This window comes from Mobula hypostoma, chromosome 2 (genome assembly GCF_963921235.1).
Source record: "Mobula hypostoma chromosome 2, sMobHyp1.1, whole genome shotgun sequence".
Taxonomy (NCBI): Eukaryota; Metazoa; Chordata; class Chondrichthyes; order Myliobatiformes; family Myliobatidae; genus Mobula; species Mobula hypostoma.
The window spans coordinates 163,011,078-163,027,845 of NC_086098.1; the positions used below are offsets into that span (position 1 = coordinate 163,011,078).

At 42.8% G+C, this 16,768-nt stretch overlaps 1 protein-coding gene across 4 annotated transcripts in view; it reads right to left on the reverse strand.

Moving 5' to 3' along the window:
- The window catches only part of chd6 (chromodomain helicase DNA binding protein 6), a 370,255-nt gene that overhangs the window by 220,002 nt on the left and 133,485 nt on the right, over window positions 1-16,768 (reverse strand). For all 4 annotated transcript variants that reach the window (XM_063040969.1, XM_063040970.1, XM_063040967.1 and 1 more), the window contains one exon: window positions 6,675-7,228. In XM_063040969.1, the coding sequence (XP_062897039.1) occupies window positions 6,675-7,228 (554 nt within the window). The remainder of the gene's footprint in view (window positions 1-6,674; window positions 7,229-16,768) is intronic.

The window sequence follows — 16,768 nt, forward strand, 5'->3', positions numbered from 1 at the left end:
CCCATGGAATTATGGGAAAGTTACATACGTGGATAGAGCGTTAGCTGATTGGCAGGAAACAGAGCGTGGGAATAAAGGGATCCTATTCTGGTTGTCTGCCGGTTACCAGTGGTGTTCCACAGGGATCAGTGGTGGGGCCGTTTCTTTTTACGTGGTACATCAACGATTTGGATTATGGAATAGATGGCTTTGAGGCTAAGTTTGCTGATGATACAAAGACAGGTGGAGGGGCCAGTGGTGCTGAGGAAACAGAGAGTCTGCAGAGAGACTTGGATAGATTGGGAGAATGTGCAAAGAAGTGGCAAATGAAATACAATGTTGGAAAGTGTATGGTTATGCACTTTGGCAGAAGAAATAAATGGGCAGACTATTATTTAAATGGGGAGAGAATTCAAAGTTCTGAGATGCAACGGGATTTGGGAGTCCTCGTGCAGGATACCCTTAAGGTTAACCTCCAGGTTGAGTCGGTGGTGAAGAAGGAGATTGCAATGTTGGCATTCATTTCAAGAGGAATAGAGTATAGGAGCAGGGGTGTGATGTTGAGGCTCTATAAGGCACTGGTGAGACCTCACTTGGAGTACTGTGGGCAGTTTTGGTCTTCTTATATAAGAAGGAATGTGCTGACATTGGAGAGGGTTCAGAGAAGATTCACTAGAATGATTCTGGGAATGAGAGGGTTAACATATGAGGAACGTTTGTCCGCTCTTGGACTGTATTCCTTGGAGCTTAGAAGAATGGGGGGGACCTCATAGAAACATTTCGAATGTTGAAAGACATGGACAGAGTGGATGTGGCAAAACTGTTTCACTTGGTGAGGGAGTATAGTACGAGAGGGCATGACTTAAGGATTGAAGGGCGCCCATTCAAAACAGAGATGCGCAGAAATTTTTTTAGCTAGAGGGTGGTGAATCTGTGGAATTTGTTGCCACGGCCGGCAGTGGAGGTCAAGTCATTGTGTGTATTCAAGGCAGAGATTGATAGGTATCTGAGTAGCCAGGGCATCAAGGGTTATGGTGAGAAGGCGGGGGAGTGGGACTAAATGGGAGAATGGATCAGCTCATGATAAAATGACGGAGCAGATTCGATGGGCCGAATGGCCGCCTTCTGCTCCTTTGTCTTATGGTCTTATGGTCTTACTAGCAAGTTCAGTCTTTAAGTACAGGGAGAAGTCATTCCATCCATTGAGAACAACCCAGTAAAAGTCTTTTCAAAAGTGGTTTGATGCAACAATGACAGACAGCGCCAACACCACCAACACTGTAGAGTGGACTGAAGAGTGGCTAAAGAAGATTGACAAAACCGGACTCCCTGGTAAATTTAAGACATGGTTGTACCAACATGGTCTTCTACCATGGTTACTCTGGCTTTTCACCGTGTACGAGTTTCCCCGTGACCACTGCAGAAGGCACTAAGGGGAAAGTCAACAAATAGCTGGGGAGGTGGCTGGGGATCCCGCCAAGTTTTGTTTCCGTGGGGCTCGACATAAGATCTGGCCAGCTACAGCTCCCGTTGTCTCAGTAGTGGAGGAGCTCAAGGTGGTAAAGTGTAGAGTTGTGTGAACACTGAAATTCTCCGTTGATAAGCAATAAATCATCTTAAATCGGGCCTAAAGTGGGCCGCCAACTCGGCCATAGACCAGGCAGTGAGCTCACTGCAACTGAGAGACATCACTGGCAATCCAAGGCCCCAGCTCAGCACGCTTCCAATGATGGGAGAGTGCAAATGCAAGGGATAGGCATGGTGTAGTCCAGGCAGGGGTACAGAACTGCGAGGATGAAAAGCGGTTATTGAAGGCCGTGAAGTTGAGTTCACAGGGTGCCTGCACAAAATAGGATTTTTCCAAGTGCAAGGTCACTTGAGCAGAGCTTTGGAGACTGGAGCCCTTCTGCATTTCTTTCCTTCTGCGGTCCATGTATGACACTCTCCCTACACCATCACAGCTGCACACATGGGGGCTGAAAAAGGACCCTAACTGCAAGCTTTGTGAACAGCGGCATCCACTGGAACACATACAGGATTGAAAACAGCTTACACAAGAATGGTACAGTTGGCACTTTGACAAGGTCCTGCTGTCCCTTGCTGACACACTGGAGCGGTAGAGGTGTATAAAGAGACCAGTTGGCAGAGAGGCGAACAGGGCAGTCATTTTCATCAAGGAGAGGGCCATGTCAGTCATATCAAAGAGGCCTAAATCCAATCTGCTGCAAACTGCCAAATCATGGGAGGTGAAGGTTGATGTGGGGAGGAAGCTACAGTTCCCAGAGTTAGTGCAAACTACACTTCGACCACACATCTTACGGTGGTCCACTGAAGACAAGAGAATCATCCTGGTGGAGCTCAGAATACCACGGGAGGAAGGATGTGAGGATGCCCACAAGAGGAAGGCCCTGAAGTATCAGTCCTCAGTCCAGAAATGCAGGGACAAAGAATGGCAGATGTGGCTATTCCCCATGTAGATTGGCTGCAGAGGGTTCCCATCAAGGACATTACTGTCTGTGCTGGCCTTTGATGAAAAGAACAAGAACCAAGCAGCTCGCAGGATGGGGGAGGAAGTAGAAAGAGCCTCTAGCTGGAGGGGTAGGCCCCGAATCCACGGCTTTGCCTGTTGCTTGGCGGCCAGGGCTGGGGTCGAAGCGCTTGGCAGGGATGGTGCTTAGTGCTGGAGGGCTGGTCAGAGGCTCGAAGTTTTCGGACGGACTCAGTGTCAGACTGTGGTCGGGTACTTCCAGGATTCTGCATCGGCAAGTTTGTGGTGCTGGAAGTTCATGGCAGGGGGAGTTTCTCCCTCCTACTGTCTGCGTGAGATGATGGGCTATTGGGACTTAGAGATTTTTTTTACCGTGCTCATGGTCTGCTCTTACCAAATTACGGTATTGTTATGCACTGTTGTAACTATATGTTATAATCATGTGGTTTTTGTCAGTTTTAGTCTTGGTCTACCTTGTGTTTCTGTGATATCATACCGGAGGAACATTGTATCATTTTTTAATATATGCATTACTAAATGACAATAAACAAGGACTGAGTGTCCTCATAATCTAATCTAATCTAATATGGAGCAGAAAAGAGGAGTTGAGCTGGAAGTCAGGAGCAGATGGGCGGTGACCTGGCCAGCACTACTGACCCGCCAACTGCAGAGTGTAGTGGTTAAGGGTAGAAACACTCTATGAAGGTTGGGCACCACCTGACGACATCTGCCTCTAGCCAAAGGCTCTGGCCCCGGTGTATAACAGAAGCAACACTCACAACACACTGGAGGAACTCAGCAGGTCGGGCAGCATCCATGGAAATGATCAGTCCCCCCACCTTCTTTATAGGGCCTCTGCCCCTTCCCTCTACAGTCCTGACGAAGAGTTCCGGCCCTAAACGTCGACTGATCATTTCCACAGATGCTGCCCAACCTGCTGCGTTCGTCCAGCATGTTGTGAGTGTTGCTTTGATTCCAGCATCTGCAGGTTATTTTGTGTGTATGACAGAAGCAAGTGTACACTCAAACACATTTAGATTAACACTACCTAGGACAGAAGGGTGAATTAGAGTAACAGACATTAAAAAATTACACAACAGTCAGATAAAAATTCTAAGGATGTATTTTCATCAATGAAAACAGGATTCAGCACTCTACATGATAACATACAATTCTGATAAAAAGTACACACCACTAAACTTAAGTGAAAGCACAACTCAGAAATTATCACTGCAGAAGAAAAGTTAACCAATGGAAGAGCAGGACCTCCTTGGGAGACATCCCCACAATTTGAAAAGACTAGAAGTCTACAAGGAAGTGTCAAACACCTGGCTCAGAGTTGGAGACCTCTTCCCAGTGTCATGTGTGACGCCAAGCAGAGTTACCGGACGGATGATGCTAATGAGAGATAACGGAAGACAATGGAGAAACATTCAAAATGCTAATGAGAGAGAAGGGAGAGATTAACGGGGGAGAGATTAACGGGAAAGAAACACAATTCAGATATTGACAGACCAGTTGCTTTAAACCTGAACTGTTTGAAGTTTGATGGACAGGTGATACCCCAGCAGGGGGATAAAAGGAGCAGGTTTGCTAAGACACGAGACACGCCACGAGACCCTGGAAAGAGCAGTGTGCCCCCACAAGTGGTGAGAGTTTGGATCACCGGTTCACGGGAAGCGATCAGAGGCTCACAGGGTGTAAAGGTACGATCGGTGGGAACCTGAGGGGTGTGTCCACCCTTGCCTGGGTGCCGGGTTCACGGCGGAAGAACGATCGTATCCAGAACGGAGAGGTCACAGTCGGTGACCACAGTGGGATTAGAAGACATCAAAAGGTCTGCCTGAAACCAATTGCATCTCCCACTCTCTCTCTCTCCCCCCCCCCAACGGTACAACAACAGCGATTACTTCGAACTGCACTAAACTGAACTGAACTCTGCTTCACTTAAGACTGATCATTTTATCCCTAGACTGCGATAGTTTGGCTGTTTCCTATTACCCTAGTTCTGTGTATATGTGTGTATTATCATTGCTAACCTGTTACATTTATATCCTTACGATTAGAGTACTAAATTACCGATTTCTTTAATAAAACTTTATTAGTTCCTAGTAATCGCAGACTCCAACGAGCGTTCCATTTCTGCTGGTTTGGCAACCCAGTTGCAGGGTACGTAATACCAGAAACAGAGGGGTTCCCTGTGGCGATACAGGGCCAGATGGTTAACAAAAACATTATCAAAAATACATAGTCAAAGACCAACAAATTTAAGACAATAAATGCAGAAAAATGCCAAGAGGAACCAGAAACAATCCAACACATTACGGGATCCTGCAGCAGTTTAACTCAATCTGATTACTTACACTGGAACAATCAAGTGGCAAACATTGTTCACCAAAATCTATATAGTATAAAAATTAAGGAGCTAGAATGCAGGAGCCATGCACCTGTTCTCTACTTGCTTTGTATTCTGTGTTACACGTTTATTACATTCATTATAGTAACTAGTCAAATGGGAAGGGATGTGGTAAAAGTGAAGGGAGTAAGTTACGTATTCGAGGTTTGTTCTGGACAGTTTGGTTCTGGGAACTGCTGGGTGTCATACCTTTTGTTAACCATTTAATTTATGATTGGAGGGCGCGTCATACAAGGATAACAACTTGTGCTAGGTCACCAGCAACACCATTGGTTTGTTCGAGTTACTGCTACATCTTGCTTTAAAATACAAACTCATAAAAGACACCATACCTTACTATAAGTACAAGCCTGATCCAGTTTTAGAGTCAGAGTCCTACAAATTATATTACAACCAATGTGTTATTACACATAGGGCAATATATAATAACCATCAGATATAATATTACAGGATAAAAAAGCAAGAACAACTTACTTAACAGATATAGCCATTCCAACCACATATAACATGCAGAAATCAATAACTAAAAAACATTAGAAATATGCTGAATTAAAAGAGGAAATTGAAAGACTATGGAACATGAACTGGGTATACAATATCCCGATAGTGATATCTACAACTGATATCACCCCAAAGGCACTACACAATAGCATTAAACAATTAGGCCTACAGCAACATTTATGTAAGTCTCCAGAAAAACACAATACTAAACATCACCAGAATAGTCCAAAAGTTTGTAGCAATTGAGAAATGAGTATGCCCGTACCCAAGGTTTTACCAGTTTGAGCTGAGAAAAAAAAACTGATTTATAGAGCACTTTTCAGACAATGTTGTTCAAAGTGTTTTACAATGGGATAGTGCAAGAATGAAAATAAAGGACAAAAATATGTTAGTTAAAAGCAAGTTAAATAAATCGATTTTGAGCTGTTGTTTAAAAAAGACAAACAAGTCTGTATTCCTTACAGCTTTAGCTATTGGGTGTCACATTTTAGCAGTGTAGTTCAAAAAACTGCCAATTATTTTTTGAGGAAGATTGTTAAATTTAAGAGACAAGCAGAAGACCTGAGAGTTCAAGTAGTAATCCTGTGATGTACTCCAGTCCCAGACCATTGGTACTTTGAAAAACAGGTAAGATAATTTTAAACAATTCTAAAAGATACAGGAAGCCAATGCAAAGTAAGTAGGATGGGAGTGAAATTCTCCCTCTTCCTGGTTTTTTGTTAAAAGTCAAGCAGCTATGTTCTGAATGAGTTGAAGTTTGACAAAAGATTGCATTGCAGTAATCTAGTCTATTGAATATAAAGGTGTGAATTAGATTTTCAACATCATTATAAGACAGAAACAGTCACAGCTTTGCAATATTTTTTAGATGTAGAAATGCTGCTCTGTAATGTCCTTGCCATTGACATCCATATTCCAAGAATTAGAGAGATAAAGTGGGAAGACAATGTTAGGAACCATACAGAGCCAAGGACCAGTTGAAATGAGGGGTACAGTTCTATACTGTACACTGGATGCAATGTAATTGAGAGAGGTTTAAATGCTAGCAGTTAGATTACTGTGTCATTCAGTTACACAGAATTTCAACAGCAGTAAACAGGAATAAGCTCACGCATTTAACTAAGCAGCTTGAAAGTACCAACAGCAAGACATTAAAAAACTTCACTGCAACTGAATGACTTACTCCTCCAGAAAAATACAATGATCTAAATTATTGCAACAAATGCACCAAGCAACAGTGATCTACCAAGGGAAGATAAACAGTCAGTGTACATAATGGAAGCTCCATACCTGGCTTTCTTGCTGCCCTTGGATTTGGGTGTGGTGTTGGATTTACATTTTGGCTCTCTCAGCTGCTTGGGTTCCTTAGCACCCTTAGGTTCCTTCAGCTCTTTGGCCCCCTTGGTACCTTTAGATTCTTTAGGCTCTCCACGGTTCCTTGACCCTTTGGAGCCCTTGGGCTCTTTTGCTCCTTTGCCCTCTTTTGCTTCTTTATCACTCTTGGGCTCCTTTCTCTTCTTCTTTGGTTTGGGTGCGTCTGTTACTGATTCACCACCCGCTTCCTCCTTTGGTTCTTTTTTCTTTCTTTTTTTCTTAATCCCTGTACTGACATCCTCAGCCCTGGTAAGAGGCAGTGGTTGGTCCACACTCACCTCCAATTGTGTATCATGTACAACTTTTCTGCTGCTGGTCTCGATCAGATGACCAGCAGCTTCTGGACTGCTGGCTGGACTGTGGGGGCTTGGTTGGTCCTTGGTGCTGCTGTGAGAGAGCTGCACTGCGTGTTCACCAACTGGTGAGGCACTGGGTATCAGAGGCTGTTTGGAAGTCTTTGAAGTAGAAGGCTGCAATATACAAAACAATCTTTGAGAAAACAGTTAATTCCAAAAGTTTTAAATATTTCCATCAAATTGTTAATTATTTTAAAATCTATTTTATTTTAATGCTATAAATCATCGTAATGTTACAGAGAACCTTTGGGAGAAGTCATGTTGAGTTTGGCTGGGTACTGGCCATTATGACAGAGTGTAGCCCATGTCTGTTTTCATTTTCAAAATTCCATAATAAATTCTCTTGCCTGGGTTAATAATGTCAACTGCCTGTAAAAACAGGTCACTGTGTAATTTTAACTTTCAGCTATTGATGACACGTGCATTCTTCCAAGGTATGGGTGCAATTACAAAACAAAACATTTACGTGGGTCAATTATGTGAGTACAGAGTACTCACAGGCACTATAACATACAAACTCCTCTCATCATTTACTTCATTCCTCTTGCTTTCCCAGAGGTAACTGGTAATGGAGAGGACCGACAGAGCTCCTGTACATCAGTTCAGAAGATATTCCTTGTATTCAAACACACTGACTGAATCTTCCCTTTCTATCCAAGAAGACTGACTCATCAACAGAACTAGTTTTATAAAATTCCTGTCTTTGTTGGCACACCTCTCTTTAGTTTTACACTCCCTAGATTCTGTATCCTCTTCCAGAAGCAAAATCTTCTGGGATTTTTGTGCTCCTTAATTTGTTTAAGACTTGACTAAATCTCTTTATTTATTTTTCATTTATCTTTGAGATACAGCGTGGAACAGGCTCTTCCAGCCAACAAGTTGCACCACCCAGCAACCCAGCTATTTAACCATAGTCAAAACTCAGGACAATTTACAATGACCAAGTAACCTACTAACTGGGACATCTTTGGCCTGTAGCAGGAAACTGGGACACCCGGAGGAAACCCAGACGTACAAACTCCTTACTGAGGACTCTGAACTCTAACACCCCAAGTTGTAAAAGTGTCACACTACTGTGGTATTCCACTACCTCCTTCTTACTTTCAAGGCTTCTCAAACTATAACTCTTTGACCTCATGTTTGCTCACACTTCTGTGAGGTTTGGTGTCAAATTTTGTTCATTAAATCTCATGTAGATATCCTTTAGACATTTTAATGAAACACTGACTTGCACTTGTTATTATTTTCGCTTCTGGATGTTCCAAAAAATTGTGAGTGACAATCAAGTGTCCAACTAAACAGCAAAATTGTACCTTTCATGCTTTTATTGAATACGTTGTTTAATCATTCACATAATGACGAACTACTGGGTTTAGGATTTCAATTCAGAGAACTGATACATATATCAAAAATAATACAGGAATGTAATATAAATCAAATTAATAACTATATAAGAAGAACACTAACATCCATGCTGAGCTCCAATGACCCATTTTCCCTTAATGTGAATGGTCCAGATTGTGCACATTAACTAACATTTGAGGTGCCATCTTGATACAAAGACAGGAAATGACAGCAGCTGAGACCTACTCATTCACAGGTCATCAGCTGCTCAGCAGTTCAGTTTTTGAGTGTGGAGGAAGATGTTGAAGAAAATGTCAGAATCAGGTTTAATATCACCTGCATATAGTTGCAAGAAAAAGTTTGTGAACCCTTTGCAATTACCTGGTTTTCTGCATTAATTACTCATAAAATGTGGTCTGATCTTCATCTAAGTCACAATAATAGACAAACACAATCTGCCTAAACTAATAACATCAAACAACTGCACTTTCCATGTCTTTACTGAATACATTGTTTAATCATTCACAGTCCAGGCTGGAACAAGTATGTGAACCCTTGTATAGCGGTGCTAGAAAGTTTGTGAACTCTTTAGAATTTTTCCTATTTCTGCATAAATATGACCTAAAATTTGATCAGATCTTCATGCAAGTCATACAACTAGATAAAGAGAACCCAATTTAATAAATAACACAAAAACATTATACTTGCCCATTTACTTATTGACGCATGACTCCGGGGTTGTACACCTAATGGGTTATTTTTTTTTCACTTTTCTGCTTCGTAGGTTTTTTTTGTTATCACAGAATTAAGATAATGTCTTTTTTGAGACATTTTAAGTGTTGTTATTTCAATGTACTCATGTTATTTTTTTCTGTATAACTAAAAAGATTTGAAAAGAAAGAAAAATGATCCAATATTACATGTATTTGTTGGAAAAAAGTATGTGAACCCCTTGGATTATCAGTTCATTTAAAGGGGGGAATTACAGTCAGCTGTTTAGTCATAGTCATACTTTATTGATCCCAAGGGAAATTGGTTTTCGTTACAATTGCACCAACCAAGAATAGTGTATAAATATAGCAATATAAAACAATAAATAATAGTAATATGTAAATTATGCCAGGAAATAAGTCCAGGACCAGCCTACTGGCTCAGGGTGTCCGACCCTCCAAGGGAGGAGTTATAAAGTTTGATGGCCACAGGAAGGAATGCCTTCCTATGACGCTCTGTGTTGCATCTCGGTGGAATGAGTCTCTGGCTGAATGTACTCCTGTGTCCAACTAGTCCATTATGTAGTGGATGGGAGACATTGTCCAAGAAGGCATGCAACTTGGACAGCATCCTCTTTTCGGACACCATGTCAGAGAGTCCAGTTCCATCCCCACAACATCACTGGCCTTACGAATGAGTTTGTTGATTCTGTTGGTGTCTGCTACCCTCAGCCTGCTGCCCCAGCACACAGCAGCAAACATGATAGCACTGGCCACCACAGACTCGTAGAACATCCTCAGCATCGTCCGACAGATGTTAAAGGACCTCAGTCTCCTCAGGAAATAGAGATGGCTCTGATTCTTCTTGTAAACAGCCTCAGTGTTCTTTGACCAATCCAGTTTATTGTCAATTCGTATCCCCAGGTATTTGTAATCCTCCACCATGTCCACACCAACCCCACGGATGGAAACAGGGGTCACTGGTGCCTTATCCCTCCTCAGGTCTACCACCAGCTCCTTAGTCTTTTTCAAATTAAGCTGCAGATAATTCTGCTCACACCATGGAATAACAATCGGGTGTGAGTATGGGGGCCTTGCCTATTTAATGAACATAATCTGGGTGTTCACAATCAAGGCCTGATCTTCACCACATAGGTTTTTGGAAGTGTGCCATGTCTCAATCAGAGGAGATTTCTGAGGACCTTAGTAAAATAGTTGTTGATTGTCACCAGCCTGGATAAGGATACAAAACCATTTCCAAATAGTTTGGACTCCACCATTCCAGTCTGGCAGATGGTGTACAAATGGAGGAAATTCAACACCATTGTTACCCTCCGCAGGAGTAATCAAACAACAAAAAGCAAGGCGTATAATATTCCAGGAGGTCACAAAGAACCCCAGGGTAACATCTAAGGAGCTGCAAGCCTCTCTTGCATTGGCTAATGTCAGTGTTGATGACTCTACCGTTAGGCAAACACTGAACAACAACAGTGTGAATGGCTGGATTGCAAGGAGAAAGCCACTACTCCCCAAGAGGAACATTGCTGCCTGTCTAAAGTTTGCAAAAGACCATATGAATAAGCCAGAAGGCCATTGGAAGAATGTTCTGTGGACAGATGAGTCCAGAATAGAACTTTTCAGCTTAAGTAGCAGTGTTATTCCTGGCAAAAAGCAAACACTGCATTCCAGCATAAGAACCCCATCCCATCTGTGAAACATAGTGGTGGCAGTGTCATGGTTTGGGCCCGTTTTGCTGCCTCTGGACCAGGATGACTTGCCATGGTGCAGACTGCCCAGGACTGTAGTCATGAACTTCCCATGATTCAGGACAGGTGTGTAAAAAGGGCCCGCAGGATCACTGGGGACCTGAGTCACCCCAACCACAATCTATTCCAGCTGACCATCCGGGAAACGGTACCGTGGCATAAAAGCCAGGACCAACAGGCTCCGGGACAGCTTCTTCCACCAGGTCATCAGACGGATTAACTCATGTTGATTTGAGTGTACTCTATATTATATTGACTGTTCTATTTATTATAAATTACTATGATTGTATATTGCACATTTAGACAGGGACGTAACATAAAGATTTTTACTGCTCATGTATGTGAAGGATGCAAGAAATAAAGTCAATTCAATTCAACTCAATCATTCATGGAACTATGAATTCTGAATTGTACCAGCAAATTCTACAAGAAAATGTCAGGGTATCCATCCGTGAACTGAAGCTCAAGAGAAACTGGGTCATGAAGCAAGACGATGACCCTAAACACACAAGACAGTCTACCAAAGAATGTTAAAGCAGAAGAAATTTCATGTTTTGGAATGGCCAAGTCAATGTCCTGACCATAATCCTATAGAAATGTTGTGGAAGGACCAGAAGCAAGCAGTTCATACAAGGAAGCCCAACATCCCAGAGTTGAAGCAGTTATGCAAGGAGGAATGGCCTAAAATTCCTCCAAGCCAAAGTGTAGGACTGACCAGCAGTTACCAGAAACATTTGGTTGAAATGATTGCTGTACAAAGCAGTTACTGAAAGTAAAGGTTCACATACTTTTTCCAACAAATACATATAATATTGGATCATTTTTCTCAATAAATAAATGAAAAAGTACAATGTTTTTTGAGAGATTTGTTTAATTGGGTTCTCTTTATCTAGTTTTAGGACTTGCATAAAGATCTGATCACATTTTAGGTCATATTTGTGCAGAAACAGAGAAAATTCTGAAGGGTTCACAAACTTTCTAACACAACAGGCTTGCACAGGTGGAAAGAAAATATGTCAAAGGTTTCACCACCTGACTCCCTAAAGCCTCTCTCCAATTCGTAATGTCAAGAAATGTGTTAGAACATAATAAACTTGCCTGGATGAGAGCAACTCCAACGAAGTTCAAGTGGCTCAACATTGCCACGGAAAAAGCAACCCACGTGTCTTTAAGAAGGATTTTAGTGAAGAACCATAATCCTATAGAAACGTTGTGGAAGGACCAGAAACAAGCAGTTCATACAAGGAAGCCAGGACTTCCAGGACATCTGCTGCATTTCTGAGCAGCAGATGAACACAAGGTAGATGCACGAAGGATGTGACTGTAATATTAAGAGAGAGATTGAGGAGGCTTATGTAGAACATAAACCCTGGCTTGGACTGGTGATGACATTGTTATGATTGATCTATCGGAGTTATTTAAGGAGCTGTTTACTGCAATGTACATGGGGCAACCAGGTGTTTGTATATCTAGATATGCAGAAGGGCTCTTGAGAAGGTTCATCATCAAGGTTGGGAATAATCTACTGACATGGATTGTGAACCAGTTAACAATGAGTGGGGAGAAACAAATCTTTCTCAAGTTGGCAAATGCATCTAATAGAACACTGCAGAAATCAGTGCTGGATCCCAGTTATTCACATTTTTATTCAACAAATTGGCTAAGGAAATCAAAATCATATTTCCAAGTTTGCTAGGTGAATTTGTGAGGAGGCTGTACAGAGCCTCCTGAGGGATATAGACAAGCATGAGAGAGTGGGAGAGAAAATGATAGTTAGAATGTGGAAAAATGCAAGGTCCTTCACATTGATACACAAAATAGAAAAGCAAAGCATTTCATTTGAACAGCAAGACCTAGGTTGGCTTGTCTACAAGTCACTGAGTACTAACGAGCAATTAGAAAGGCCAGTTATATTACTCGCCTTTATTACAAGAGGATCTGAATATAGCAGCTATGGTGCCTTATTGTAATTACACAAGGTTTTGTTGAAATCTCACACCTGGAGTGATGCATATGTGTTAAATTCCTTACCTAAAGAATATACTTGTCATAGAAGGATGCAGCAAGGATTCAGCAGATTAGTTCCTGGGATGACAGGTTTGCTGTGTGGTTGAATGGACTAAGTATGTATCTGCCGGAGTTCAGAGGAATGAGAGGTGATCACACTGACAGCCAGGAAAGCTAACAGAAAGTTATTATTTAATACTAAAGGAAATGAATACAAAAGTATAAAGGTTATACGTCAGCTGTATCATGCATTGATCGATCAAAGTTTTGATGCAAAATTGGTGAGACTGGACCAAGGTAACTGTGCACAGTTTTGGTCTCAATACTCAAGGAAAAAAATCACCAGGTGTTTCTGTAAATATTGAGACCAAACTAGAGAAGGCTCATTAAGATGCTTGCGGGTAAGAAGAGAGAGTAAGCCTGTATTTGTTGGAGCTTAAGGTATGAAAAATTATCTTACTGACACATACAAAGTGATGGAAGAAGCTCAGGGTACGTTTACCAGACGTAAACCTTGAATGGGCAGGATATACAACAAAGTTCAACAGGCTAAGCTTGTACCTGCTGGAGTTTAAAAAAGCGCAAGGGAATGAATTATACATGTACCTGAGGTATCTCAGCGAGCTGAGTACGGAGAGGATTTCATGTTTCCCTCAAGACATCGTGGAAGTCAAGATAAGGTAGCAGTTAGCACGATGCTATTAAAACTCAGAGCTTTGGAGTTGAGAGTTCAATTCTGATGTCATCTGTACATCCCCTCCCCGTGGAATGCATGGGTTTCCTCCGGGTGCTCTGGTTTCCTCCCACAGTCCAGAGTCGGACGGATTAATAGGTTAGTAGGTCGTTGTAAATTGCCCCATGATGAGGCTAGGGTTAAATCAGGGTGTGCTGGTCGGCATGACCCAAAGGGTCGGAAGGACCTGTCCCATGCTATATCTCAATAAATAAAAGTCAGCATGTTTCTTCCTGTGAGAGAACCTGGATGTAGAGGTCACTATTTAAAAGTACAGGGTTGCTCATTTATGACATACGAGATGAATTTTTTTTCTCTGAGTCAAGAGACTTTGAAATTTCTTTTCTCACAGAACAGTAGAAGCAGAGCACAACTGTCAGAAACAGGGTAGGTCTCAGAATCAGAATCAGGTTTATTATCACCAGCATGCGTCATGAAATTTGTTAACTTAGCAGCAGCAGTTCAATGCAGTACATAATCTAGAAAGGGGGGAAAACCAAAATAAAATAATAAGTAAATCTTCAGAGGTTATTTTTTCAACGGTTTGAATGGGGCACGACCGTGCAAGCGCGTGGAGGTTGGCCAGTGCGAACAGCAGGAAGAGCTTAAAAGGAAGACAGATTTACAGAGCGGGCGTCAGAGTACTGTGAGACAGAGTAGGAAGGCTTTGGCTCAACGAGGCTTCAGCAATAAGGGGTCGAGGCCAGGTAGGTTATCCGTTTAAAATAAAGACAGAAAGGTGTGTGTGAGGTCGGTTTTCTGTGCTCAGTGTCAGATGTGGGAGGTCCTGGAGACTCCCGGCCTCCCGGACGACCACATCTGCACCAGGTATGTCGAGCTGCAGCTCCTTAGAGACCACGTTAGGGAACTGGAGATGCAGTTCAATGACCATCGTCCAGTCAGGGAGAGTGAGGAGGTGATAGAGAGGAACTATAGGCAGGTAATCACCTCGGGACCACAGGAGACAGAGAAGTGGGTAACAGTTAGGAGAGGGAAGGACAAGAAGCAGGTACTAGAGAGTACCCCAGTGGCTGTCCCCCTTAACAATAAGTACTCTTGCTTGAGTACTGTTGGGGGGGGGGGGGGGAACGGCCTACCTGGGGAAAGCAACAGTGGTTGCGCCTCTGGCACACAGTCTGGCCCTGTGGCTCAGAAGGGTAGGGTAAGGAAGAGGATGACAGCAGTGATAGGGGACTCTATAGTTAGGGGTTCAGATAGACGATTCTGTGGACGCAGGAAAGAAACACGGATGGTAGTTTGCCTCCCAGGTGCAAGGGTCCGAGATGTTTCTGATCGCATCCACGATATCTTGAAGTGGGAAGGAGAACAGCCAGAGGTCGTGGTACATATTGGTACCAACGACATAGGTGGGAAAAGGGAGGAGGTCTTGAAAACAGAATACAGGGAGTAAGGTAAGAAGTTGAGGAGCAGGACCTCAAAGGTAGTAATCTCAGGATTACTGCCTGTGCCATGTGACAGTGAGTATAGGAATAGAATGAGGTAGAGGATAAATGTGTGGCTGAAGGATTGGAGGAGGGGGGCAGGGATTCAGATTTCTGGACCATTAGGACCTCTTCTGGGGCAGGTGTGATCTGTACAAAAAGAACAGGTTGCATTTGAATCTGAAGGGAACCAATATCCTGGGAGGAATATTTGCTAAGGCTATTGGGAACAGTTTAAACTAGAATTGCTGGGGGGAGGGAATTGAACTGAAGTGACGGAGGAAAGGGAGGCTGGCTCACAAATAGAGAAAGCTTGGAGACAGTGCGATAGGGAGGATAGGTAGATCATAGAGAAGGGACACGCTCAGTCTGATGGTTTGCGATCTGTCTATTTTAATGCGAGGAGTATCAGGAATAAAGCAGATGAGCTAAGGACGTGGATCAGCACTTGGAGCTATGATGTTGTGGCCAGTACAGAGACTTGGATGGTGCAGGGGCAGGAATGGTTACTTCAAGTGCCAGGCTTTAGATGTTTCAGAAAGAATAGGGAAAGAGGCAAAAGAGGTGGAGGTGTGGTGCTGCTAACAGACAGTGTCACAGCTAAAGGAAGGAGGAAGTCATGGAGGGGTTGTCTACTGAGTCTCTGTGGGTGGAAGTTAGGAATAGGAAAAGGTCAATAACTCTATTGGGTGGTTTTTTTCTAGACCGCCCAATAGTAACAGGAACATCGAGGAGCAGATAGGGAGACAGATTCTGGAAAGGAGTAATAATAACAGGGCTGTTGTGGTGGGAGATTTTAATTTCCCAAATACCGACCAGCATCTCCCTAGAGTGAGGGGTTTAGATGGGGTAGAGTTTGTTCGGCATGTTCAGGAAGGTTTCTTGACACAATATGCAGATAAGCCTACAAAAGGAGAGGCTCTACTTGATCTGTTATTGGGAAATGAACCTGGTCAGGTGTCAAGTCTCTCACTGGGAGAGCATTTTGGAGATGGTGATCACAATTCTATCTCTTTTACCATAGCAGTGGCGAGGGATAGGCACAGCCAGGTTAGGGAAATGTTTAATTGGAGGAAGAGGAAATATGAGGCTATCAGGAAGGTACTTGGAAGCATAGATTGGAAACAGATGTTCTCAGGGAAACGTACAGAAGAATTGTGGCAAATGTTCGGGGTATATTTGCATGGGGTTCTGAGTAGGTACGTTGCAATGAGAGGGAAAAGATGGTAGGGTACAGGAACTGTGGTGTACAAAGGCTGTTGTAAATCTAGTCAAGAAGAAAACAAGAGCTTACAAAAGGTTCAAAAAACTAGGTAATGATAGGAATCTGGAAAATTATAAGGCTAGCAGGAAGGAGGTAAGAATGAAATCAGGAGAGCCAGAAGGGGCCATGAGAAGGCACTGGCGGACAGGATTAAGGAAAACCCCTAGGCATTCTACAAGTATGTGAAGTGCGAGAGGATAAGACGTGAGAGAATAGGACCAATCAAGTGTGACAATGGAAAAATGTGTATGGAACCCAAGGAAACAGCGGAGGTACTTAATGAATACTTTGCTTTAGTATTCACTATGGAAAAGGATCTTAGCCATTGTAGGGATGACTTGCAGTGGACTGAAAAGCTTGAGAATGTAGATAGTAAGGAAGAGGATGT